The sequence below is a fragment of the Thalia democratica genome, chromosome 4 (genome assembly GCF_965202585.1).
Source record: "Thalia democratica chromosome 4, ktThaDemo2.hap1.1, whole genome shotgun sequence".
In the NCBI taxonomy this organism is placed as follows: Eukaryota; Metazoa; Chordata; class Thaliacea; order Salpida; family Salpidae; genus Thalia; species Thalia democratica.
The window spans coordinates 58,777,535-58,805,090 of NC_139168.1; the positions used below are offsets into that span (position 1 = coordinate 58,777,535).

General features: G+C 25.6%; 1 protein-coding gene and 4 non-coding genes across 5 annotated transcripts; all 5 read left to right on the top strand.

The window, feature by feature from the left end:
- Nucleotides 1-9,682: 9,682 nt before the first annotated feature.
- On the top strand, nucleotides 9,683-12,951 carry LOC145834067 (PRKR-interacting protein 1 homolog). The gene is made up of 3 exons (XM_082941400.1): nucleotides 9,683-9,971; nucleotides 11,132-11,288; nucleotides 11,688-12,951. The coding sequence occupies exons 1-3, from the start codon at nucleotides 9,921-9,923 to the stop codon at nucleotides 12,056-12,058; spliced, it is 579 nt and encodes a 192-aa protein (XP_082797526.1). The 5' UTR covers nucleotides 9,683-9,920; the 3' UTR covers nucleotides 12,059-12,951.
- Nucleotides 12,952-16,625: 3,674 nt separating this feature from the next.
- LOC145835319 (U1 spliceosomal RNA) lies at nucleotides 16,626-16,789 on the top strand. The gene has a single exon (XR_014369853.1). It is a non-coding gene; the product is annotated as a U1 spliceosomal RNA (small nuclear RNA).
- A 2,641-nt stretch (nucleotides 16,790-19,430) lies between these two features.
- On the top strand, nucleotides 19,431-19,594 carry LOC145835321 (U1 spliceosomal RNA). The gene has a single exon (XR_014369855.1). It is a non-coding gene; the product is annotated as a U1 spliceosomal RNA (small nuclear RNA).
- Nucleotides 19,595-20,143: 549 nt separating this feature from the next.
- On the top strand, nucleotides 20,144-20,307 carry LOC145835317 (U1 spliceosomal RNA). The gene has a single exon (XR_014369852.1). It is a non-coding gene; the product is annotated as a U1 spliceosomal RNA (small nuclear RNA).
- An 833-nt stretch (nucleotides 20,308-21,140) lies between these two features.
- LOC145835320 (U1 spliceosomal RNA) lies at nucleotides 21,141-21,306 on the top strand. Its single transcript, XR_014369854.1, has one exon. It is a non-coding gene; the product is annotated as a U1 spliceosomal RNA (small nuclear RNA).
- The last annotated feature ends 6,250 nt before the right edge of the window (nucleotides 21,307-27,556 follow it).

Sequence of the window (27,556 nt, forward strand, 5' to 3'; positions counted from 1 at the left end):
AAAATTTGTGCATAGTATACTACAGAAAAATTAGTTCTCTGCACATTAATATACAAAATATGTGACTTATTATTTAAAAAAGCAATAGTACTAATGTTTTAAGAAAAAAAATATGTAAGTAATGTGTTAAGAATTGTTAATTGCTGTCATACTTTTTCAAACAGAAAAAAAAAGTACAGTAACCTCTCGCTTATTTACGCACATTGCGTCCACAGAAAAAATGCGTAAAGATATGAGAGATCGTAAAGATACGAGAGGTACCAAATATACTTACTATAATAGCTGTTTTTTGATATTGCTTCTACTTAAAAGCAGACTGTGGACTTTTTAACTTTTAACAATTTGTTTACTTTATTTATGAATATGAAAACAAAAGATAAAACTATACATATATTAAAAAAAAGATTTAAATTTATATAAAAACATTAAAATTTGTATAAAAATTTAACTAATTCTAATATAGGAATATTTTTTCTTTGTTATGTGACTTGTTTGATATTTAATACTTATATTCTATTCTACTTAGCCTATTTAGTTTATAATTAAGCACTTGTTTACAATAAAGAAATGGTGTGGTGTCTATATTAAAATTTGATTCTATAGCCTTTTAAGAAAATATGCATTTGGTGCTGTAATGGAGTACTTCTTTTGAACAACAATAAATAAAATATCAGAAAAATGTTTAATAAAAATTGTTTATGTTACTACATTTTTTTATGACCTTTGCCCACATAAGGATAAACTTGTCTTCATTGTATTAAAAATATACTAATGGATTTTTTGAGTAGGAATGAAATTTCATGCCATAAGAATTTGGATTAGGAAGTTTCATTAGATTTATTTTTAAGATGTTTATCCATATATAGGGCAAGAATGCTTTATCATTTATTTAAGTTTTAAACTCTCATTATTTTATTATACTTTCATTATTTAACACAGTCATATTTCTTTTAGAATTTCAATTTAATCTCTGATTGTTAACAAAATTTCTGATAAACTGAGGAATAATTAAATGCTTATCAATTAATCAAGGAACATAAGTTTACAAAGTCTTAAGACATAGAGGTCAGTAAGCATTTAAAAACATCTTTTAAATTAAAAATATACAATAAACCTAATTTGTGCAACAAAAATAATTTTTTTTTTGAATATTTTAGAATTATTAAATACAAATTGTATAAATCTATTTAAATAAGCTCTTTACATCACAGTAAATTGAGCATTCTTTTTTAGTTAAGGCAAAGAACTATACATAATTCTAAAATGCGTAACTAAACGAGAGTGCGTAACGTCAAGAGTGCGTAAAGATGCGAGAGGTTACTGTACGTCATTTTGTAAATATTTTATTGGACTTGCAAATTTTTGCGCAAAGTAAAATTATTTCCATGTAAACTACTGTAAACGGTGCATCCTGTGAAGACCACCGTTTTAGATAGCAGAAATTAAAGTTACATTCCAATGTAATTACTTTTTTAAAGCACATTGTAGAAAATTAGACTTGGTAGTAAATATATATTTTGAATATCATATAAAATACGAAAAAGTTCCTACAAATAGTGTTGAATATTGTGTGCCCCGATTCCTAAAAAATCCCGAAAAGTTTTACCTAAATTCTTAGCAACGCTATTTGAGGGATTTCTTGCTTAAGTTCTAAGAGTTTAGGTAAAACTTGTATTGGTCATATATTTTTAAAAGCAATAATAAACTGGGAAAAAATATCACAACATCATAAAACATAACTATACAAATAAAAATTATATATTAAAAATTATGTTAAAAATAAATATTACTAAAAAATATTTTATTTTTGCATAAAAAGTTGTATATCTGAAAAACAAAAATCGTGCAAAATTGTGATTTTTCTGAAAAGTTTATTCAGGCTTATGGTAAAAAACTTATTTATTTTTTTAATTACAATATCATTAAACTCATTTTAACAAGTATGTCTAGAAATAAATAAAATTTTTGGAGAAAAGGTTGTATAAATAAAAAAATAGAAAAAAAAGACAACATTTTTAAATGGGTCCCACTCAAAAAGTCAAATCCCAATTCAATGGGTTTTTTCAATTAAAGACAAAGGACCGTTCTCTAGAATGAAAAAAATACTTTTTAGTTAGCTATTATAATAAGGAAAATAATTGGGTCTTAATTTTGGACATTTTTATAAAATTCCTAAAAAACGCTCTCAAGCTAAGTTCACGCTCGTAATTAATGCTCAATAAAAATAAGTTAGTTTTATTTTAATATGAAACTCCACTTATGATTAAAAAGTGTAAAGGTAAACGAGTATAGAATAAATTAAACATATATTCTAAACCAGTAAAGAATAAGTTTAACTTAGTCAATTGTACATCTGTATCAAGAGTCAAGATCAAGACTCCAGTCGGGGCACACATACTTAACTGTAATTAGACAACATATATACTTATTTAGGCACGAATGTTTTTTTAACTTGTTTTAATTTTAAAATTGTAAGAAAAGTTTAAGTGTTTATTTTGTTTATAACTTTTTAAATAAATATACTATTCAGAATTTTCATTTTACTTACTTTCTTTTTTTGTTTGTGTTACTTGTTGAAGATAAAAAAAATATATTTTATTACATCGTAATAGAATGTATAAGCATGTTGTGTACGACTCGAAAACCAAAAGGTTTGATCTTATTTCAGGTCTTTAGACCAAGTTTTTTGAGCGTTTTGTATCGTTTGATAACAAATATTGTTAAGTTTAAGTTGCAGCCGAATTTATGAGCTTAATAAAAAACTAACAAACAATCTTAGATAAACCACTCCTAATTTATTTCAAAAAAAACTATTATTTGTATCAGAAAGTTAGCCTCAAAAATACTTTAACTTTAACCTATTTTGTTTAAAAACAGCTTCTACCCATGACTCATACTTGTTTTTGAAACTAAAGATAATTTTTTATGCGTAACTACTGCATAGTATGACTGACTTGAGTTTAGCAAAACATAATATTTATTTTAATGTAGTTAAAAATGCTATAAAGCATAAACTATTCCATAAACTCTTATACAGAAATATACTCTTTTATTGTTTAAACACATATAAATATAAAACTAATTATGCTGCTTTTGTATCAACGCTTCTTATTAGTTACGAAAAAACATTTCAACGATACTTAACAACTTAACTATAAAAAAATATCTTAAAATGAACAATAAGGAAAAACTTAAATACTTTTAATTAATTTCTTTAAACACTAAAAACATCATTCTGCTCGTACAGGAGTGGCCTTCCGCACTCAACTAGCAATTTAACTAAAAAACGAGTTGTAAACGAAAACCTTTTAAGTACTTCAAAGTATAAACATATTACTTTTAGTTAGTTGAAACATTAGTCTTCTTCTTTGTACAGGAATGACTTCCCGCACTTATCTAACAAATCATGAAACTTGTTTATATTGTGCTTTTTTATAAACAAGTATCTTAACACACTTTGTTCTATTTTCAACCCTTTGCCGCGACCACTAATGTGGTCCTTTAGATCTCCCCTAAACCTTTCTACCGTTTGGGTATTAACTTAACTGACGCTATGGTTTACTGTACAATGTATATTGAAATTTTTATTGTTTTATTAAAGCACATACATAGTGCGTGCAATAGTTTAAAATATAATACAAAAATTAAAAAAATCTTTATTTATATAAAATATATTGGTGATTTTAAATAAACAAGAAATTTTGTTCGTGAATAAACTTGTAAAACAATAAAACAACTTAACCAAAATTTATTGTTATATAAATATACGTTTCTAATTTTGTTTCAACTTTTAAAAAATCAATATTTTACTTTTGTCTATTATATAAATAAAAACTAAAAAGAGCGTAGCAGTTGCTTCTGAATTGCTATGAAACGGCCTTTTATAGCTAAGCTTTAGGTAAATAATCATATTTAAGTAACTGATTTCGAAATTTAGTTTTTGACAAAGTGTTCAAATATTTTAGACTAATTTGACTTCAAACTAGTTTAATACTTTTAAAATCTTAATTGTATAACAGTAATCTAATAAAAAATGTTTTTTATTTATTTAATTTTCAGCAAACGAAAAAAGAAACACAGTAAAACGAGAATCAGAGTAGTCTATTTAAAATAAAATATAATTTATTTATTATACTTACTTAGTTTTGAAATTAAATTTAAGTTGTTTTTTTATTTGTCAAAAAAAAGGTCTGTAAATAAAAAAAAAAATTATTATATTTTAGTTAGATAGTTTTTAGAGTTTCATTTCTTTGACATAGTTGCGTTCTTATTTTTATCTACTGATAAATATAATTAAACTTTTATTCAAAACAGTTCTTGTACAAATTCAATTAAACGTAGGTTAAACTAAACTTATTTTAAACCTAATATTTTTTTTTGTTTTCATTTAGTTTTACCAAATAAATTTTTCATAAATATACCAATTTTTATTTATCAGACGATAAAGTTTTGATGTAGTAAAAATGTCAAACGTAGTTGAAATGTCACTTGTAGTTACAGTTTTTTATCTTTGCTTTAAAAAGCTTGTCTTTGTCTCTGATAACACCTGTAAAAAGTTTGTAAATATTAAGTTTTAAAAAAAAAGTTAGTGCGTTCTTTACGCGGGTGCGTACCTCTCAACGTGCGTACTGCGTACCTTACCGATGTCTTTACTTTTTAAAAAGCACATTGAAGAAATTGGACCTGGTAGTAAATATATACTGAATATCAATAATAAAAATAGAAGAAAGTTCCTGCAAATAATGTTAAATATTGTGTTTAGCCTTTAAGTATGATTGAAAAAGACATCGAATATAATGTAATTTCAGCTTGATATTGGTGCAATATCATCCTAGGTAATTACCATTAAAAGCTATCATTTTAAAACTCTTAAAAAATGCTAACATTTTACTCAATTTTATTAAAATTCCTTCACTAAAAAAAAAGCTGAGAATAATGTGTAAAAGCTTAAAACAACCTAGTTAAAAATTGAAAAAGATATATTAAAAAATTTTTAATCTTCTAGTTTTAGTTTGTTCCTTCATTAAGTAACTTATTGAACTCCCCAACTACTGTCAACTGTCAAATACTCCCCAACTTTTGTCCCTAACATTTCAGTTTTATTTAGTAAAGTACTAAAAAGGGTTTCATTGCTGTAAAACTAAACAAAATAAAATAAATATGTAATTAACAATCTGGACCGCAATATCCTTAATAGAATTAATTCAATATTATATATGCTATACATTAAATATTTTCAAGTTAAAGTTACTATTTTTCTCTGTAAAAGCTTCTAGCATGGTTGAAGAGGGTCTCAAGCACCTGATGTCACTATTCTGGTTTGTGGATATTGACTCTAGCTGTTAATAATTAATAAGCAGCACAATGCTGTAAGTCAGTATTGTGTACATAAAAAGATGTGCTTTTTTTGTAAAAAACAACTTTGAAAAGTAGTTTCTTCAAGACTTTCACTTTCAGATACACATATAATATGGGTGGGTGTCACTTTTGCATGAGGGGACACTTTTGCACAGCAACTTGTTTGCACAAGCGTCACTCAAGCACAAGGGGACACTTTTGCACAGGTTGAATAATTTCTAAAATTTCATTTAATTAACTTAATTTTTTTTTGCTATTTTGATTACCCCTAACCCTTACCTTTGGTTGGGTAACTTTTTTTTGTTGTTTTTTTTACAATTTTTTTATTTTTATTTCATATACTTTTTACGACCCTTAGTGCAAAAGTGACCCTCCATGTAAAGTGACGCTTGTGCTAAAGAGTTGCCCTGCAGAAGTGTTCTTGTGGAAAAGTGACCCGTTCCCGATCTAAACTGATATACCCTGTATTTTCACATTTTTCCTTGGCAGACAGTACTGCATTTTTTTAACTCAATATCTCTAGTGTTAACTTTTTTCTACTTCAGCCAATCTTTCTAGAGTTGCCACACACTCAGGCTACTCATGATAACTCATACTAATTTAAAACTAGAAAGCTCTTATCACTGAAGTTAATTCAGGCAAGGGTTGCCACAAAACCTGGAAAAACCTCGAATTTGACAGTTTAGTCTAAAAAAATCTGGAATTTGAGAAAAAAAAAAACCTTAAAATTTTGAACAAAAATCATTGAAAAACCTAGAATTTTAAACAGTTTTTACATTTTAAGTAGTTAAATTTTGATACGTCTCTAAAAATATATTACAGTCCCAAAAACTTGTACTTTTAAAAACCTGGAAGAAATTTTAAAAACCTAGAGAAAATTTGCCAAAAACAAGTGGCATAATTTTTTAAAATTAAAACTACATTTTCTAAGACTCTTCTTTTGCAAAAGTAAATAGGTTATTCATTTTGTTTTTTATATTTTATTACACAAAGCTTTTCAAAATCATACAAGATTTCTTTGTCAAGTGATAAATTTTAAATGAAATTTGAAAAAATGTTTGTTAAGTGAGTAGCTTAAAAAATAACTTTGAATTATGACGTATGAATAAATTAAAATAAATACAAAAATTAGAGATTCAGTAATTAAAACTAAAGGTATGTTTCGACACTGAAGTAAAACAAATATCAAACCAACTACACACAAATGTGTGCAGAAAACCAACAGACACAGGTCTAATTATGCAATATATTTATGTATTTGTCCTAAATCTTGGAAACTCGGTTTAATAAACTTTTATCTAAACAGAGTGCTTAATTTATGCTCAAATTTTACAGCTTTTAAAGATGAACTTACAAAAATTAAAAACTTATTACTCAAGAATCAGTATCCAACAAACCTTATAGAGTCCAAAATCAACAAATTTCTTGAAGCTCACAAAATTGACAATTCAACATTTAAACAAAATGAAAATATTAACACAAAAAATGAAAAGAAAACAGAAACCCAAAACTACGCTTATTTCACAACAGTTTACGTTGGAAGTTGTTCAATAAGATTCCAAAAACGAATAGCATCCATATTTCAAAAACACAACATTAGTATTAAACCGGCCTACACCAGCAAAAAGGTTTCTGACTACTTCAGCAACAAAAGTAAATGCTTGAAAGTATTTGACGCAAATGTTATTTATAAATATACCTGCTCTGCAGATCAGAGCATCTCTTAAATTGGAGAAACATCACGGCAAATATTCCAACAAATTACAGACCACTGCGGAACAGATAAAAACAGTGCAATATTTGAACATCTTTTTAATTGCACATCCTGTCAAAACTCTGGCATTGTTCAAAATTTTAAAATTTTAAAACGATGTAAGAAAAGCAAACTTTACAGCCTGGAATCAATATTGATTGAGGAAGAGGGACCTAACTTAAATACGCAAGTAGCATTAAATGGTAAAACAAAATTATTAACAATCTATTTAGGGCATAGGGGGGTAAACACCCTTTTTTGGTTTTTGATCTTATTTTATTTAGTTTTTACTAAGCTACAAGATGCTTTTTACAGATTTAAAAAAATTCAAAATAGTTTTTGAGATATAGCCGGTCAAAGTCGGAGGCAACAATAGGATCCTTATGGGAGGCGCAAACTAAAACGGCAAATAACTAGAAATTACTAAAAATCTATCTTCTCTTAGTTAAACTGTTTTTTTTTGTTTATTTTTTAAATAAAATTTTCCGACAGAATTTTCTAAATATATCAAGGAACATTTCCTGAAAGTTTGAAGTAGTTATCTCAAAAAACTTAGAAGAAGATAGATTTTTAGTGAAATAGTCTATATTTGCCGTTTTAGTTTGCGCCTCCCATAAGGATCCTATTGTTGCCTCCGACTTTGACCGGCTATATCTCAAAAACTATTTTGAATTTTTTAAATCTGTAAAAAGCATCTTGTAGCTTAGTAAAAACTATATAAAATAAGATCAAAAACCAAAAAAGGGTGTTTACCCCCCCCCTATGCCCTTAATAAACATACCTTTAGTTTTAATTACTGAATCTCTAATTTTTGTATTTATTTTAATTCATACATACGTCATAATTTAAAGTTATTTTTTAAGCTACTCACTTAACAAACATTTTTTCAAATTTCATTTAAAATTTATCACTTGACAAAGAAATCTTGTATGATTTTGAAAAGCTTTGTGTAATAAAATATAAAAAACAAAATGAATAACCTATTCATATTAAGTTGCAAATGGTATATAAATACGTTCAAAAACCTTCCTATAATAGTACTTAACCTAAAGTTTCTTTTTTCAAAATATTTACATTTAATTTCCATAAAACTTTGACTACTTTTATAGTATAAACAGTGTTGCCAAAAAACCTAGAATTTGAAAATTTAGGAAAAAAAAAAAGAAAAACGTGTAATTTAAGAAGTTTAAAAAAACCTGAGAATTTAAACAAAAAACACTAAAAAACCTGAAAAAACCAAGAGTTTAAAACTATTTTTGCAAGTAAAATAATAAAATTTCATTTAGACACAAAAAGACTATTATAATGATATATTTTTTGTAAAATTACAAATTTTATTCATAAAAAAAAACATTTAAAGTAGCTTTATAGTATCTTGTCAATGTTGTTATACTATTAAGACAAATTTTTAACTTTCATTTAACTTTATACTAAAAATGAACTGACAAACTTGTTCTTTCAAAAACTGAAAATTTGGAAACCCTGAATATATACCTTTCATATTACTAAAAAAAAATTCAAATGTTATTATCGAAGAGTTTGTGTTTATAATTCATATTTTTTTGTCCACAGATTAAAAGCATATATGTTATTTCAAAAACAAGTTATGTTAAAATCAAAACTTGTACAAAAATATTTTTTCAAATTAAATGAAAGGTATATCATGAAAGTAAAAAAAAAATGTGGAAATTAATTAAGAAATTCAGAAAACATTGTTTTTAGTTCTTAAATTGAGTACTGTGCTATTTTACTGGCTGGTAATGGATTGATAATTTTACACAAGTATTATATAGAATTTAGTTTTTTTTTTAAATAAATCAGTATTTTCCTGTAAAAATTATTTTTGCAAAAGAATAGTTTTGAAGATATTTTTATATAATAAAAAAATGAAAAATGTGAACGCTCACAACTATGGTCAATAGATTGGTGCTGAGAAACATCTTCTAGTTATAAGAAAAAGATTAGAAATAAATGTTTTAAGGGCATAGGGGGTGTAAAACACTTTTTTCACAATTTAATTGTATTTTGTATAGTTTTTATTAAGCTTCAAGATGCTTTTTACAGATTTTAAAATTTTAAAATAATTTTGAGATATAGCAGGTCAAAGTCGGAGGCAACAATAGGTTCCCTATGGGAGGGGCTTCCTAAAACGGCAAATAGCTAGAAATCACTAAATATCTAGCTCATCCTTTGTTTTTTGAGATAAATACCTCAAATTTCCAGGAAATGTTCCTTGCAGTATTTAAAAAATTCTGTCAGAAAGAATTAAAAAAATATATCTATATATAAAAAAAACAAAAAAAAAACAGTTTAGTTTGTTCCTCCCATTAGGAACCTAATGTACTCTCCGGCTATATCTCATAAGTTAATTTTAATATTTTAAAATCTGTAAAAAAACAGTTTGTAACTTAGTTAAAACTCTACTAAAGACAATAAAGTTTTTAAAAAGTGATTGACCCCTTAATATGGCTTTATTAAATGCTCAATAAAAATAAAACTACTAAATTTTAATAAAAAAAATTGTTATTTTGATGCATAAATGTTAATATATATATTTTTATTTTCAGTTTCTATATTAGTTATATGGCAATAGAGGAAGTTTTAGAAACTTCTATAAACTTACAACCAGAAAGCCCTTTTCAAAAAGTACTAAAAGTTTTTATCTACATTGGTGGATTGATACAGCTTTTATTGATTTTGAATTTAATAACTTCAAGTGACAAACATTTAAACCCAAGTCAAATTGTCAAGCAAACAAATAAGAAAAACTCTAAACTAGCATTAAAAAATAAAGTTAAAAGAAGAAAACATGGAGATAAATAATCAAGCTTGGAAAAGACCAGCCGATAAAGAAAAGACTGTAAGTTAAGTTTTTTTTTTGGTAGATTATTTTGAATCATAAGTAAACTGTTGTATTTAAAATTAATAATTTCTACATAAGTTTAAGATCATAAGGAAGGATGCACTTGACAGTTAGCAAGCAACTAAAAGTTTAAAAATTAATAAAAAAATGTTATCTTCCCCAAGGAATCTTTTAAATTCTCAAACTTAGATTGCTTTATCCTAAAAATTATTAAAAAATTTATCAAACAGTGAAAGTAACTAGTTAATCAGTTTTTTATGTATAAAATGATACTAATAAAGACTGATTTACCCCCTATGCCTTTACAGCTTATAAATAAAGGCAATATTATTTAAAAAATAAAATGTTGGCTTTGTTTTTATATCACGTTATCTTGCATTAAATATTAAAACTTAAGATATTGTAAAATTTCAAATAAATTAGAAATGTACCTTTCAACAAAGTGTGCATCTGTTGGTTATACCTTTAAAAAAAATTATTTCAAAAATGTATTAAATATTAAAATAACTCATCTACTGATTACAATTAAACTCATATAATGATTACAATTAAACACTTCATATGATACTAAAGTTGTAAACATAAATATTGTACTTATTAGTAACAAACTAGGATGATTTCTCTTAATAAGAGTTACAAACAAAAGGTAGCTTCAGATTTTCATTATTTTTTTTGGGTAGCTTGAAAATAATGCTTTTCATTAGCATAAAAGTAGCAAATCATGTTCTTAAGTCAGCAAAAAAAAATTATGTTATTTTTTATTTTAATTATTTAATATTTATTTTTTGATTTATTTTTTTTATGTTAGGGTAAGGTGGATTGGGGTTAAGGATTTAAATTAAAAAAAAAAAATAATAATAATTTTGCTGACTCATCAAATAATGATTTTTACTTTTGTTTAATTTAAAAGCTACCCAAAAAAGTAGTGGAAATCCGAATCTACCCACAAACACGTGTATGAAGATGCCATTCAATAGTTGTATTGTTAAGTAAAATGTCAATATTGTTTTTTTTAAGGGCATAGGGGAAGTAAATCACATTTTTCACAATTTAAGCTGTTGTTTTTTAGGGTTACTTTAAAGTAAATGTCATGCTAATCAAACCTTTTTTTATTCAAAAATAATTAAAAGTAAAAAACATTAAAATAAAAATTGTAGGTAAATCTTCCTAAGACAGCAGCTGATGTCCAAAGATTAAAACTTGCAAAGCTAATGACTAATCCTGAGAAGCCTGCATACATTCCTGATAGACCCAAGGGTTGGAAACCTAAAGAAGCACCTGAATTTATTAGAGATGTTATGGGATCTAGTGCAGGTTTGTATTTATAATTTAAACATAATTCTTTATTTTTAGACTAAGGTACTTCAAACATAATATGTGATAAACTTTGACTGGTCGTTTACTAAAACTATACTAATGTTATCATTGATGTTACTTGAACCTAAAAGATGTTTAGTACACATTTATACCAAAAAAAAAGGAAAGTATATCAATAAATATTAAAAATAGTTTTGTATGCTTAATTTACATAGTTTTGTTGTACGAAATCGAACAGTTTATAACTTGAACAATTAATTAAATTTGTGGATAAAAAAATCTACTGAACATTTAAAATAAGCTGTTGTAAGCAGATAAATAGCTGTTCAGATCATTTAAACGAAATCTAGTTCCTCTGATGGAAAAAAAAACCAATCAAAAACCAAACACCAACAGGAGCTGGCAGCGGTGAGTTCCACGTCTACCGCCACATAAGAAGGAGGGAGTACAACAGGCAGGCCTACCTCAGTCATATGGATGAGAAATCCCGGCTGGACGAAGAGTTCCGGCTGGAGAGGGAAGAAAACATTCGCAAGGCGGAAGAGAAGACGGCAAAGAAAAGGGCGAAGCGGCAAAGACGAAAAGAAAACATGCGCAAGAACAAGGAGTTGAGGGAAAAGCAGGAAGGCGAGAGCGCGAGTAAAAAGGAGAAGAAGGAGGAGGTAAATGAAGAAGTAGCTGCTGAGAAAGTGACTGCAGAAGAAGTAAACGAAAGTGTGGAGGAAAGTTGTATTGTTGGACCCGAAATAACTATACATAAAAAATGAGCACCTGTTTTTTATTGTTAAAAAATAGTAGCTGGATTGGTTTTGTATGTAAAACTTGGTTGAGCTTTAAAATGATTACATATTTCATGAAATTGTATTTTTGTTTATTTTATTTAAATTCTTGCTTAAGTATGCTGCTTTAGAAATTATAGTTTTCTAATGAATATAGTTTTTTAAATTTTATAAAATTTTAAATTTATAAAGATTAAATTATATACATAAAATACACATATTATTATTTTTTCTAAATAAAATATTATCAGTGTTTATTCTTTAAAGTTAGTTCAAATATTGATACTTTTGTTTTGTCCAAGTTATCAATTTTCAAATTCCTACATTCTAAAGCGCGAAAAAATAAAAATACTTAATCTAATAAGCTGTGAATTATTGCAATTTTAGATATAACTTTTAATAATTAAACTCTTTATAGTTTTACGGCATATAATGGTATTTTAAAAATAAATTAAGTTATACAAAAAAAAGTAGTAGTTTTTGTGTAGTGTTTGTGTAATACAGTAAGTTAAATTCATTTAGTTGGGCTAAAATTTTACTCTGTTGTTTAATTTAAACTGTTGAAGGGTCTTTCCTAAAATTCTTTCCAGTAATTACAATAATTATAGTATTTAGGGATTATAAATGTGTTTTACAACCAAATTGTCACATGATAAAAATTCAATCTTCACAAAACACAAAACTGATCAGATTCTGAGTATTTTTTTTGAAGCTTTAAACACAGTAATACGTTCTCTGTTGACAATTTTGTAAATTATAAAACTTAAAAAAAGTGTGCTCATTTTGATTAAACTTTTTGTTTAGCTTTTTTATGTGAACTCTGTTTAGAAAGAAATATTTTAATGTTTTTTTTAATGGGTTTGTTTTTAATATTTATGTTTTCTACCCGTCTAAACTTCATTATTTAAAGATAATATTTAATGCTCTTTATTGCGTAAACCTTTTTTAGTCCTTGCTATTATAATTAAATTTAACAAAGAAGTTGAACTAAGCAGTAAACCTCAACCAGCTATTATTTTTAGACAGAAAAATATCTCTACATAGCCTTAGTTTTTATCTATAAAAGGCTTCGAGCAAAGTAAAAATATTTCTTCTAGTACCAAAGTTAGCACAATCTAAGCAAAAGATGTGCTGCACACTCTATTTGTCTGTTATACAACTTTTAAAACGGGAAAAAAAACTATATTTACGATGTATGCAAATTACTGTTCTAAAATCCCAAAACCGTTTTATGGGTATAATTTAAAAATAGTTTAGATTATGAAAAAAACAATTGAAAACTTTTTCCGAAAATAAAATATAGTTTAACAACTTTGAGTCTAGAATGTCTTTTTCTTTAGTATGCCGAAAATCAAAATTTATCAAGTCAGCGATTTTAAAATTCTGCTTTATTGACAGAGTTCGGAACCATTATGTGAGTAGTTGACAGAATATTTTTTTTTTTACTTGATAGTAGAAAAAAAAAACGTTGTTTGCCGTGTTTTTTGGTTTGGTATAAAAATATTACATAAAGAGTTAAAATGATAAAACTAGTACTTCTTACTAACATCTCATCATCATGTTTGAAAATTTTTATTAAAAAATAAAATTATTTGGATTGTTTTGCGAAAGATCTTATGACTAGAAATTAAGTCCAGTAGTAGGTTTTAGCTGAAATGGGCCGTACTTTGCCGGTCAATTGATTAAAGTATAAATTTTTAACAATTACTAAAAATTTCACTTTAAAATGTTTTTTCTAATACTAAAAGCATTGAAGCTAATCTGTTTTTCGATGATAAAAAATGTAAGATTTTTTAAACTGAAATAAAAAAGCATACAAGTAAATTATTTTAAAAATATTGCGTAATCTTTAAATACAACTTTTTTCCTAATAGTTTTTTCTTAAAGCTTGTAATTTAAAAATTTATAAACTGAAAGTCAAATTGAATGCTTTTAATAGTAAAACTCCGATGAAAACTTTTAAAAAAATATATTTTGTAAAAAAAATAGTACAAATATATTGTAAAACGAAACTTTTAAATGATTTTTTTTTGTATAGTTATAAATTGTTTTTACAAGTTTAACTAGTGCCTGTTTTTAATTTTATGTTTTTTTATAATTTTTATTTAATTAAAGCTTATAGTTAAACACTTGAATGTAATGAACAAATATTTTAAATTAGTTGTACTATATATATAAAAACAAACTTACTAATAAGCCTAGGTTTCGAAGTATTTTTTTGTAATAAGAATAAGTTTACGTTTTTAAAATAATCTCTTATATAGAAATAACTCTTAGAGTTTGCTCTAAAGTCTAATAGTCTTAATATGAATTTAGGTTTATGAACTTTAAGCTACATAATATTTAATGTTTCATAATTTAAATTTTTCTCTATTGTTGTGCTAAACAATTACTGTTTAAGATAGAAGTTAAATTAAATATTTAAAAACTATTATGCTTTATTGTCTACAATTTTTTTACAACAAATATAAACTATTTAGCTAAAAAACTTATAATTTGTTTCTTTTAAAGTTAGTAAATAACTACTCTAGATGAGTTTTTTTAAAGTATTCAGCCATCATTTTAGGAAACACTGTCTTAGATTAAAAAAGTTTAACCTGTAACAAAAATACTCCAGATTGCTGTTATTAATAACTACGACCATATTCCTGTCTCTAAAAGTTTAAACTTGAAAAACATTATTTCTTGACTTATATATAAAATTTGAAAGTTGTATCTTCGATTTGAAAACTGAATTTTTAAACCACATTAACTAAATAACTTGTTATTGTGGCATCAAAAACCCAATTTTAAAGTCGAGAAGTTAATAAACTGGTTTAGCAAATGTATACATACTAACTTAGTTTTTAGTTTAATAGAGCTTTTATACTGACTTAATGGATATTTTATAGCTTGTCTTTGAAGCTTTAGAAATTATTAAAGCTTTTAATACATTAAGTTTTGAATTTAAATGTATTTTTACAAATTAAGTTTTCCATTAGTTTTTGTTTAAGTATCAAATTCAATTATCAAAGAAAACACTACAATAAAAATTTTACAAGAGTTTTTATTGATTTGTCTGCATTAAAAATTTTATATATTAGTTTTATTGTTACATAATCTATCCACTATTTCAGTTGTAAACACTTTAGTAATTTACAACTAGTTTAGTAGTTTATAAACATGGTTAAGTCTATTTTAAATTTTCTTATTTTTTTAGTATTTAAAAAGTTATAAGTAATTATAAAAAACGATTTAAACTTAGTTTCATAAATGCAATTATGAATATAATTTGTAGAACAGGGTTTCCCAAACTTTTTAAAAAAAGATCCCTTTAAGAAACTTATAAAAGCTATGGTCCCCTCCAACAAGATTTCTCAAAAAACCAGCATTAAGACTGCCTAAGACCTTTTTTTTAATTCTTTATCATTAAGTCCAGAATATCTAATGTAAGTTTCAAGTTATGACCTTATTGTCCTTTGCTGTTGGTTTCGCAGCCACTTGGCCCAGTTTGGGTAATTCCTGTTGTAGAATGTGATACCTTACATTACTTGAATTATAAGAATAATAAATTTCTTTAATGTTTTAAAAGTTTATACAAGTAATTTTATTATAATTTTGCTAACAGACCATCATTAGATAAAAAGTCCCTAAAACTAAAGATAAAAAAAAGCTATATTCTATCTTGTATCTTTCAATTTTTTTTTGCTGGATAAGTATGAGTCAATTTATGTTGATGCTACTAGTCAAAAGTTACTAGCTAGCAATGTTTTTGATAAAGTTCACCCTAAGTCTATATTTCTTAAAAAATCATTGTCTTCAGTATAATTACATGCCTATGGTAAACCTATAAAAAGCTATAATCCGCTTTTGGTCACTTTTAAAATAAAAAAAAAATGCGAGTTATAAAAAGTGTCTGCTAGAATTAAACGACAAGATACTCTAACAGCCATGTCTTCTAAATCATCTAAGTATAAATAAAAAGTGTGTTGCGTTATTCTTTATTTTCATTGCAGACAGTAATTTTTTAAAGTCTACTTCTATGTTTCAATAGGCTATGTAAATGCATTCCACGTTCTATATTTTTATAGTAATGTTTTAGTTTTACTACGAACTTATTATTTACTTTTTCAATCATTAGGACTCTATAACATTTATAGAGATTTATTTATAATATGTGTGATTATTATTTTTATATTGAATATTTTTTACTTTATTTACATCAAACATGAAAAAAATTATTATAAATAAATTGAATATCTCAGCCTTTTTTATACCTTTAATTATTATTTTAAAAAATTTGAGCACAAACTGTTTGGCTCAAAAGTGCGTACTCAACCGGCGGTACGTACTAAAACATGTTTTTATTTGAAGTAAAAACACATATTACAAAACTTTCTTACGATGATATACTTAAGCCCTACATGTATTTTTGCTTTCTAAAGCTAGCTGAAGTTTTTACTATAAATTCTCTCATTTTTCCTTTTATTTCTCTCATATTATGACGTCACAATGTTTTACCCACATACTAATTTATGTGCATATTGGATGTGTAGAGGCAGATCGCTTCAAAGTTAAACTTACCTGACGGGAGTCTTAACAGTGATCAGGCAGGCTGTTGACTCAGGGTGAGGTTTCATCATTGCACATTGGTGAGACTGACCTCTGCGATTGTTCCAAATGTGAACAACTCGGCCGTACAATTTCTCACACGGGGAACATGCGTTCGCGCAGTCCCCTACCAAGTCTCATGAATTAGCTTACACTGCGTTCCAATACTGACGAAAGTCGCCTAGGAATAGACTTTTGTAATTACATTGATCAATGATTGTGACATGTATTTAATACGGAATGTCTTATCTAGACCAATCTGTTTAAAACAATTTTAATTTACTTTTACAAAATATCTTTCTGTTTACTCGATGTCAAGTCCAGTGTTTATTTATAAAATGATAAAATACTTATCTTGTAATTTATTCGGCTTAATATTGTCTATATGTGGTTTTATCTACTACTATTATCAATAATTTGAATTGCACAATTGAATATTTTATTAGACTTGAATTGCGTTCGCGGAGTCTTCTTCACATTAGTGATTTACTAAAAGTTTTGTAAATAAAGACAAGTGTTGTATCACTTCTAATATTTTTAGATATAGGTTGTGTCATTAATTAAAAACTATACATAATTATCGTTCTACTTATCAGCAATATTCAAATGTTATATATTTTTATGAATTCGATTTCTTTGTATTTAAAGTAAAATGTGTTAGAAAAAATTATCATTAACGTTGTGTTTTAAATATTTAAAAGTTATACAATTATAAAATAATGAAGTTAACAGGTTGTAAATTATGTTCACAATTGGAAATCAATTTTTACAGCTTATTTAAGGAACTATGCTTTATTTTATAGTTTATGCAAACATTTTTAGAAAATATAAGAACACCATTAACCTAAAAGTTATTATTTAATGACAAACTTATGAAGTATTATTAAATGTGAAACATGGATTACTTTTACAAGTAATATTAGACATCGAAATTTATTACAACTTATTAAAACATTTGAAAAAAACTCTTAGAAAAGGTACCGAGCTTAAATACTTATTAAACTTTTCTTTGTGCTTTAAAAATGTTGAATACGTGAATTTAGTAAAGGTCCAAAATTGTTGCTATTTGTTTATAAATCGTCTGATAAATATTGCTTACTTTACTCATTATGAATGTAAAATAGTTTAGATTTGGACAGTATAGTTTATGTAAGTTTTAAACTTACCAGTTTAGATACCAAATTGTATTACTAAACTTTTGGTAAATAGTTAAGAAATTTAAAAATGGAGATTAATTTTTTACATAAGAATAATATTGAAGAGTTAAGATGTGAATACATTCAAATATATCATTTTAAAAATCAAACTTTGTTTAATCAGAACAGTATATGTTTTTTAATAATTTTTTGTTGATTCTATAATTAATTTAGACATAGTTGGCGGTGTTTTTTTTTCAAAAAAAAAGCTATTTTTAGCCTTTAAAGCGTTATAAACACGTTCTATTTGTACAAATAAAACAATAAAGTTATCCTGAAACTCAGAATTTTTATACCAACGATAAGTCAAACTTCAAAAACTGCTAAAACCGATAAATTTCTATTAAACTTATCAATGTTTGAGAGTGTAAAATTAAAAAAACCTTTTTTAAGGTAAATTACTTTATTTTAACTATAGATAGTGGTTTCATGGTTTTAGTAATGAAAGTACTTAGTTTTTTTAATTTAGTGTTCTTAATTTTTAATGCAAGTTTTTTTGTGAACATTGATGAGCTTGTTTTTAATAACCTGATGAAAAATAAAAACACTAAAGATGATTAATTTTTTAAATGTATTAAAATTTATAGCTAAGTATAAAATATTGTTTATAGTTTGTATAATAAGTTTAGAATCGCTGATATTTTTCGTTAATTGCTAACTTATTTAAAATAAAAGTTAGTTTTAAAATATAGTTTAAAGCCAGCAGATATGTTCACTGTGATATGTTTGCTTTATCATTCATATATTGATATTATAAGATGGTTCTCGATTTATAGTTGCAGAATGTGATATTTTGAAATGTTTTTTTTTCATATTGAAATAAATTTGATGAAAATATTTTTTTAAATTTATTTTGAATAGTCCTTATAAAAGTTAAAAAAAAACAATATGTTTGTTTTTTATTTACTTCATTAAAAATAAGTTAAATTTTAGCTAACATTATAAAATATATTTTACGATAATAAACTAACAATAATTACATCAACTTTAGGCTTTTTTTCGATGAAATAGTAAATTTTATAAAATTTTGATGTGTTTTGAAAATAAGAGAATTATTGTTATACTTTTAAATGTTCAAAATTTAAAGCTTTTTTTACTAATACAAGTACTTATATTATTAATTTAAAACAACTTTAAGTATATTTACTTACATTTTAAATAAATTTTGATAGGTAAATGCAAGTAGTTTACTGTGTTGAACAGCGTTAAAACCATTTGAATTTAAAGTTCAAAAACACTTAAGTTTTTTAATTTAATTTAGTACTAACATCTACTTAAGCATCCAAAATTGGAATTTTATTTAAGGGTTTCAATCTAAGTTCTAAATAATTTTATAAGTATATGTAGAACTCTTACATAAAGTATATTATGTTTTCAATATAGTTTATTTGTGAAATTATTATTAATTTAAATATTACAAAACAACTCAGGACAATGGTTGAAAGTGCTTAAGCTCAAAAGTCTATCTCGTTTTATAATCTTTTTTTTTGTCTTCATAGATGACGTAAAACTGCGCATTTGCAATCGTTTAAGCACTTGCGATTTTATTGTACGAGCCCTTAAACTAATTAATTAAACTTACTTGGCGATGGCTCAACTGTGATCAGGCAGGCAGTTAGTCCAGGGTGAGGTTTCACCATTGCACACTGATGAAACTGACCCTTGCGATTGTTCAAAATTGAACAATTCGGTCGTACAATTTCTGGCGGTGGGTTGGCTGCGTTCGCGCGCCTCCCTCAAAAAGCTTAACTGGTACATAGCTTTAGCTAATATTACAATGTAATTGAGCAATCTGGTAAACTTTAATAATGAACAATCTGACCCCATTATCTTAGAATTTTGATTGTCATGCATGCTAGATAGAAACCATACATTATTTTCAAGTATGCACACTTTTATATATAATTCCTAATTTTTTTGTAAAGTTTTACCTTTAAAATGATAACAACTTCTTGAGTAGTTAATTAGTTTTTTGATAAAAGTATTATTATTTTAATTTTTTGAAATAATATTGAAAATTGTTTTATTCATTTATTTAAAAAAATGCTAAAAGTTTGTATTTTGAACGTTGGTATTGTTTATTTTCTATAATAAAAATTTTGGAAATTAAATGTGTAATTTTTGTATAGTCATATACCAATTAAAGTAATAAAAAATTGTTTAGGCTTAAAGTTTACAGAAATTCTCTCTTTTACGTCATGTTTCTCATATCATGACGTCACAATGTTTTACCCACATACTAATTTATGTGCATATTGAATGTGTAGAGGCAGATCGCTGCAAAATTAAACTTACCTGACGGGAGTCTTAACAGCGATCAGGCAGGCTGTTGACTCAGGGTGAGGTTTCATCATTGCACATTGGTGAGACTGACCTCTGCGATTGTTCCAAATGTGAACAACTCGGCCGTACAATTTCTCACACGGGGAACATGCGTTCGCGCAGTCCCCTACATTAACAGTGTATTAAATATAAAGTGTACGGAATGGCCGTATAAGTACACCAAGTTTGAACTTATTTTATCGTCATAATTTGAACTAATTTTTAAACTGTTTTACTAACCAAATTTTTTTCAAGTTCATTTAAAATATATCACTTGACAATGAAACTCGTATAGTTTTGAAATAAAATGAGTAGTTTCAATATACAAGTTGCAAATGACATACACATTTATAAAATAACTTGTTTACTTTATAAAAAGTCAATTGTTTATTTATAAATTAGTATAATATTTATGTTGTAATTTTGATAAAGTATGTTTCAACAGTTTTGATTTAAAATGGTCTATATACACTTTTTGCTTTTATCTACTATTGTTTTCAACAAACTGACTTGTATAGTTAAACATTTTATTAGAACTGTATTATTAAACTCATAAATATTGCCAGCGTTAGATATTTTTTTTGTTTCTGACTCTATGATCAATACTAACCATTTCTGATATGTTTACAAAAACTATTATTAAATAAAGTATCTTGTTTTAATATTGTATTTTTAATTATAAATGGCTTGTAAAAACTCTGTTTTTTTGATAACTATTTACAATCAATTTACTACAGTAAGTAAACTTATATACACAGCCAGCATCTTAATAATAAAAAGAACTTTTAAAAATTATGTTGAGCTTAATTCAGCGCGTATTTTTATGTAACTCAGAAACGCTTAAAATTTTCTCATAAGTGTTTTTTTATATTGTTCTCTCGTTTGTCTATGTAATTACGCTGCTAATAGTTAACACACGCTTCAAGTTTTAAATACAATTGCAGACCAATTCCTCTTTAGGTAAACTAACCTGACGGGGGTCTCAACAGTGATCAGGAAGGCTGTTGACCCAGGGTGAGGTATCATCATTGCACATTGTTGATTACTGACCTCTGCGATTACTCAAAATTGAGTAAGTCGGCCGTGTCATTTTTCACAATGGGGTACTTGCGTTCGCGCAGACCCCTGTTTACCATAATTTTTTGCTACTAAACTTGAATGAAATAGAATAAACAAATTCTATCTTTGATGGTGTTAGGGTTTTACGCATTTTATATATTAAAATTTTACAAAATGTTTTTTATATAGTTTATCTTTGGTGTAGTTCAATAGTTTGTTGCTCTATTAAAAAGTTATTATGTATTATTTTAGCTAAAATGGTACTATAAAATAATAAACAAGCTAACTTTTAATTAAGAATACTGTAATAAAAACTTTGACTATCTCACTAAGATTTTGCTGTACTAAGTTTTATGTAAGAACATTTGTAAAAAACAGTTATTGTTTGACTGATCCTTTTTTAGGTGTAATTTTTTCAATACTTAACAAATTCATTTAACTATAACAACTTGTTTTATTAATCATTAACTTTTTTAAAAGCAAGACTTGATGTCTAATTATGACTTAATTAAAATTCGCAAGTGAACCTATTTACAATCGCTTTAGACTACTGTATTATAAATATTTCTATAAATTTTTTGTAAAAGTTTAGTTTCAATTTAGTTATATAAATTTATCTGTTTACACTTTTTATAATTGTGTTAGTATAAATATTGGCAAAAAAAAGCTAAACTTTAACGCTTTAAATTTTAAATTATGCTAAAAAAATCAATAAATATAACTTTAACTACTCAAAATTTAAAGGAAATCGTTTTCTAATAGAGATCTATACATACTTGTTAAGACACTAAAAAGTGTGTTAGTTAAATAAAGAAAGAGTACTGTGTAAGTTTGTTATTAGATATAAGTTTATAGATTTTAGTCACGCTTTTGTACTACAAAGCTTGTTTTTTAATTAAGTATATATCAAGGTTGCCGTAAAACCTGAAATTAAACAGTTTAGGTTAAAAAAACCTGGAAATGTTTAACTGTTTTTACATGTAAAGTAACGAAACTTCGGTTCGAACAATCTATCATAACAATAATAAAAAAATTGTAACATTAAACTTTTTTTTTCATAAAAAAACACATTTGAAATAACTCTACAGTATTTTTTTAATGTTGTTATAGTATTTAGGACAGTTTTTTTTTTACCTTAAGTTTAATTTTATACTTCGAATGTACAAAAAAAAAACTGCTAGAACTTTGAAATAAACCTTTGGCATCCCCGATTTATTCTGTTTAACTCTCACCTTACAAAAAACGCTAAATAATTCGTTGTTGTACCTAAATTATTAAACTAACTTTTTTGAAATTATTTTTCTACCACAAAGAAATATTCTATATAATGTGATTTGTTATTTTAAAATAGATGAAAGTTTACAAAGGTTTTTTTTGTTTTATATTTATTTTACAAGTAACAAAAGAAAAACAAATATTAAAAAAAAGTACAATTTTTTAACTACATTTAGAAATAATTTATGCGTTAATAGTTGTTTTATTTCAGTACAATACAATAAGTGTTTATCATAGATTTATTAAAATCAAGTGATGAAATTATTAAGCTTAGCATGTAACTCATTTAAGGTCAGATAGATAAATTAAGTTGTTAAAAAACTACCAAGTTTTGAAAAAACATATTGTGCTTAAAGTAATATGTTTTATTGATAAACATTCAGAAAGTTTTTAATATTTGTAAAATTTAATTTTTACATGTAACATTTTATTAATTTTAAATTTATTTATAATATCTGGATTTCATGTCATTTTTTTCTTTAGCATGTTAGTATTTTTGTTGCAAACGAGCCTAGCAATACTTTTAACATGGTTAACTTTTAAGATAAATTTATGTACGTCCTAAACTTAAAGATTATAAAAAACGGCAAATACCTTTTAAATGTATAAATCAATAAAAAAAACTTGATTTAGTAGATTTAGTTATGTATTATATTTTACAAATTTCAACAATTAATCGTCAATTCATGCCGATTTTAATTTTGATTAAGTTTTAGTTATATTTTGTATTCACTTATAGCCTATGAACACCTTATAAACTTATTTAGGTTTTTACAAAACAAATTAATTGTACGTGTTTTTTTTAAAGATAAAAGTTATTTACTTTACATAACTAAGTGTTTAAAAGCTTTAAAAAAACATAAATAATTGAGCTATGTTTTTAATCTATCTCTTTCTATGTTTTAAAAACAACTCTGTTTCAAAAACACAAAGAAACTATTTTTTAGAAAGCTTCTACCTAAACTCTGCTAGTTTTTTGTTTTAAAATATTTTTTATTTTACTTGTTTCAAAATGAGTTTATAGAATATTAGGCTAAGAAAAAAAAAAAAGTTATAACTGTTCAAAAATATAGGTTAAATTGTTTGCTAACAAAAGATCCTAGTGAAGTAACTTCACTGGAATATAAATAAAAACAAATTGTACAGTAATCTTCCTTTGTTGTACCAACATATGTATTTGTGTGTTGATTCGTTAACACACAGAAACATATGTTGGTACAATAAAGGAAGATTACTATACAGTTTGTTTTCAAATAAAGATATACAAAAGTATTATTTTTCTTACAATTCTTAAAATAAATATTTACTTACAATCGGTAATACTAAACGTTAAATAGAAACTAAAAGCAGTTTAGAAGCCAAAAGGACACAAAATTTAGTTAGTTTAAAAACTAAAAAATAATATGTATAACTTATAAAAAAAACCTGTACCTTAAAACTTGATTAAAACTATTTTGTTCCTTAAAATGTAAGATATAGCATCAACTTGAAAACTATCATATAGAAGTCAATTTAACTTTTATAAAATAAAAGTTATTTTCGTAATAACTCTTACTTACGAAAAAAACACATTATTTAGTATACTAAAGTTCAAAATATATCATAAATATTTTTTATTTCGGCCATCACCAATAATGCTGTAGTTGTTGATCGTGCGGTGAAGTTCTTTGTATAAAATATTTATACTAATGTTGTACAGTAACCTCTGGCTAATCTACGCTTGCGTTTAGTTACGCATTTTATAATTTATAAAAAAACACAGAAATATTAATAATTTTAAATATATTTAGTACAAAACAAATTGAATATATTGTATTTCTTAAATTATTTTTTTTTTTAATATCACTATTTTTGTAAATTAAATTAAGATTCTTAGTAAAAAAAAGTAAATTTCAACATATTAATAAAGTATGTCATGGGAATTAGTTCAAAATTTGCTAAAAACTAAAACTTATGACGAAGTGTTCCTAAAAGTATTCCTGAAATTTTTCAAGAGCTTGTTTTATTTTCAAAATATTTATTTACGAGTAATTATAAATAACAACGACAACAAAAATTGTATCTTAATCTAAACAATTAAGTAGGATGAAATATAATTGTAAAATAAATTTAGTACAGCTTTTAGTAGAATTACTATACTTTTTACCTGTAAAAAATTTGAACCAAAATAATCTAATACTTTTTCACACTCTGCTAAGCTCTCCAATTATCGAAATTAATATTATCGAAACCAAGCTAAACATAGATCTAATAGTTAGTATAACTAAATTACAAGCAGCTTTAATCTGTCTTTAAAATCAACTAGTGGTTCAATTACAATGCTGCAAAGATTGATTTAAAATATCACGTAGTATTTTTAACGCAGCTAATTTTCATGCAATTATAAAATAAACTCTTAAATTAAGTACTTTGGTGCTTCTAAAATATTTAGAGTTTTTAATTTATATGTGATAAAAAGAAACACCGTTAAATTATTTACTTTTGTACTTTATTATTGTTAGTTTTAAATTTAAATTGTGCTGCTGCTAAATATTGATTTACTTTAAATAGTTTTTCTTTTCTCTTCAGGTTAGCTAATGGAACCAATGGTAGGCCGTGTATTTAAAATCTGGATTCCTGCCTCTTGGTTTGTTTGGTGTATCTGTTTAAATTGAGAAATTGTTAAGTAAAGCTGTACTTTTAATTTGTGAAAAAGCAGAGAATTATTTCCGATTATTTTTCAAACATAATTACCGAAGGTGCAATGCCAGTACTGTACGTCATCTGTTTCTCCTGTCAGGACGCAGCAGGGATCCGGCGACTCGGCCCTCGTCCTGACCTTCCTCCTGTACCTCAGGCTGTACGCGTCCTTGTAGTAGTGCTCTGATAACAAAATTCATAATTAATTTTCCATAAGTAAAAACATTTTATAGTTTACAAACCTTTGGTGATGGCGACGCAAAGCCTCGGAATTCCGCTTCTGTTTATGCCTGAGTTCAAATACTCCAGCCTCGCCGCTTCGTCGTTTTTATTTTTGATGGTCACTCCGTTCCAAACGGGAATTTTGCTGATATTTTTTGGTTTATCAAAAGATTCGTTTTGCTTGATAATTTGACAGAGCTTTTCAGTATCTGTAAAAATTGATAAATTGTTTAATGTTACTAAGAATTTATAATAAAGTTTAAATACTATAGTTGAAACTAATAACATAGTTAGTAAGAGAATATTTATCTGAGATGTTTTTATTGTAAATAAATTACTATCAATAAATTTTAAAGTCAACTTAGTTTAAAAATAAAATTTAGAAATATAAAAGTGAAGATATTTTTCAAAGAAAGGCACTTATAAATTTGAGTTATTCAACACTGACATAAATAACTTCTGACTATTTATATTTCATAATATATCTTGGAATTTATCATGTAAAAAAAAAAATTACATTTTTTATTGTCTCCGAGTCTTTCAATCTGCTCCAGATAGTTGATGGCGATGCTGTTCTCGCACAAATATTCGAAATCCTCGTCAACATTTTTGGGAGCAGAATCATCATTCTCGGTAACAACAAAATCCCTGTCTTCTAACGCTTCATTGTAGTCTTTGTTGGTGGTTTTGATTTTGTTCTCTTCTTTATTCGCCTTTGTAACAAATGTGTACAGTTTGGTAATGATAACTTTTACGTTTAAGCTTTTTATTACTTATTATAAAATAGAATAATAATTAATTTAAAAACTTACAGTATTTAATTTGGTTTGAGCCTTGTTGTCGACAGAAAGGTCAATGATAAGCAGTTTTTGTGTTTCAGTATTATCAGAACTGTTAAGTATATTTGTATTGTTGCTTTCAGAAATTTCATTGGTTGCAGTGGGTTTTGTTTTCTGCAATAATATATTTTTAGCTTACTTTTTAAGCTGTAAATTTTAAATGAAGTCTTTATATAGAGTAATAATAAAAGTGTTTAACTTGTGTTAATCAGCAATTTTAATTAAAAAAGTAAAATTAAAATTTAGACTTAAACACATAAAAGTTACAAAAACTATAAACGTTGTAGCTATATTTTGTATAGTATACTTTGTATGTTTTTAAACAAAACAATTTTTAAAATAAATAAATATTAAAAGTAACAAACTTTATAAAACTATAAACTTATAAACATATGGTAAATTTTTAGTTTTAACTGTAAGGCTGGTAGCAAAAAAATACTTAATTTACTTAGTAAAGTAATACACTTCAATTTGTATAGTATTGTTAGCAAAATAAAAGTATTTTAAGCTTGTTAGACACCATATATCACTTATAGCAAAATAGAAGTTCATTAAAGTTTTAATAAACTGTCATAACAGTTCACATAAAAAAAATAATCATAAGTTTAAACAATAAAACTAACATTCTTTACTGGATTAAACATTTAGTTTTAGCGTAATACATTAAGTCTAGCTAAAATAATAAACTAACCGGTTCTAGTTCGATAGGTTTTTTGACTTTACTGAACAACTTGAATGACTTTTTAACCTTCCTGTAAGCATATAAGATAACAAACTGAACTGATGTGATTGCAAATAGAGGTGCAATGAATATAAGACGGAGTACGCTAAATGTGAGGTTTAATGTTTTAGTAGACAGCTGAAAAACTCCGTAGATAATGTTGCAGCAGAGTTTGTAAGCTTTTGTGATTGTTGATTTTCTGTGTAAATTTATACGGTTTGGCATAGGTAAAATTTCAAAGGATATTGTCAAGTTAAGCAACCATTGCAAACTGTTTATTTTAAATTTACCTACTTTATGAAATAAATAGTTTACTAATAGTAAAACAATACGCTAGAACTATAAAAATAACGGAAATTATTTTTTACAACTGTTTTTTAATAGTTATAGAAACAGAATAGTCTAAAAGTCTTGATCTTTTTTAGTTAAGTTTTTGACATAAAAAAAATTATTAACTATAAAAATTAAAAAATATACGCCTAAAAGTTTGTTAAAGCCTCTTAGTCATCAAAGTTAGTTGAAAAAATGTTGCACAAAAAAAAATAAAAGAAAGTATATTTGTACTACACAATAAAATACTTTT

Bases quoted from the DNA above. Each gene is read 5' to 3' on its own strand.
- LOC145834067 (XM_082941400.1), top strand. From the start codon at position 9,921: ATGGAGATAAATAATCAAGCTTGGAAAAGACCAGCCGATAAAGAAAAG. The intron at 9,972-11,131 runs GTAAGTTAAGTT...TAAAAATTGTAG, and splicing joins CAGCCGATAAAGAAAAGACT to GTAAATCTTCCTAAGACAGC. The intron at 11,289-11,687 runs GTTTGTATTTAT...AAACACCAACAG, and splicing joins TGTTATGGGATCTAGTGCAG to GAGCTGGCAGCGGTGAGTTC.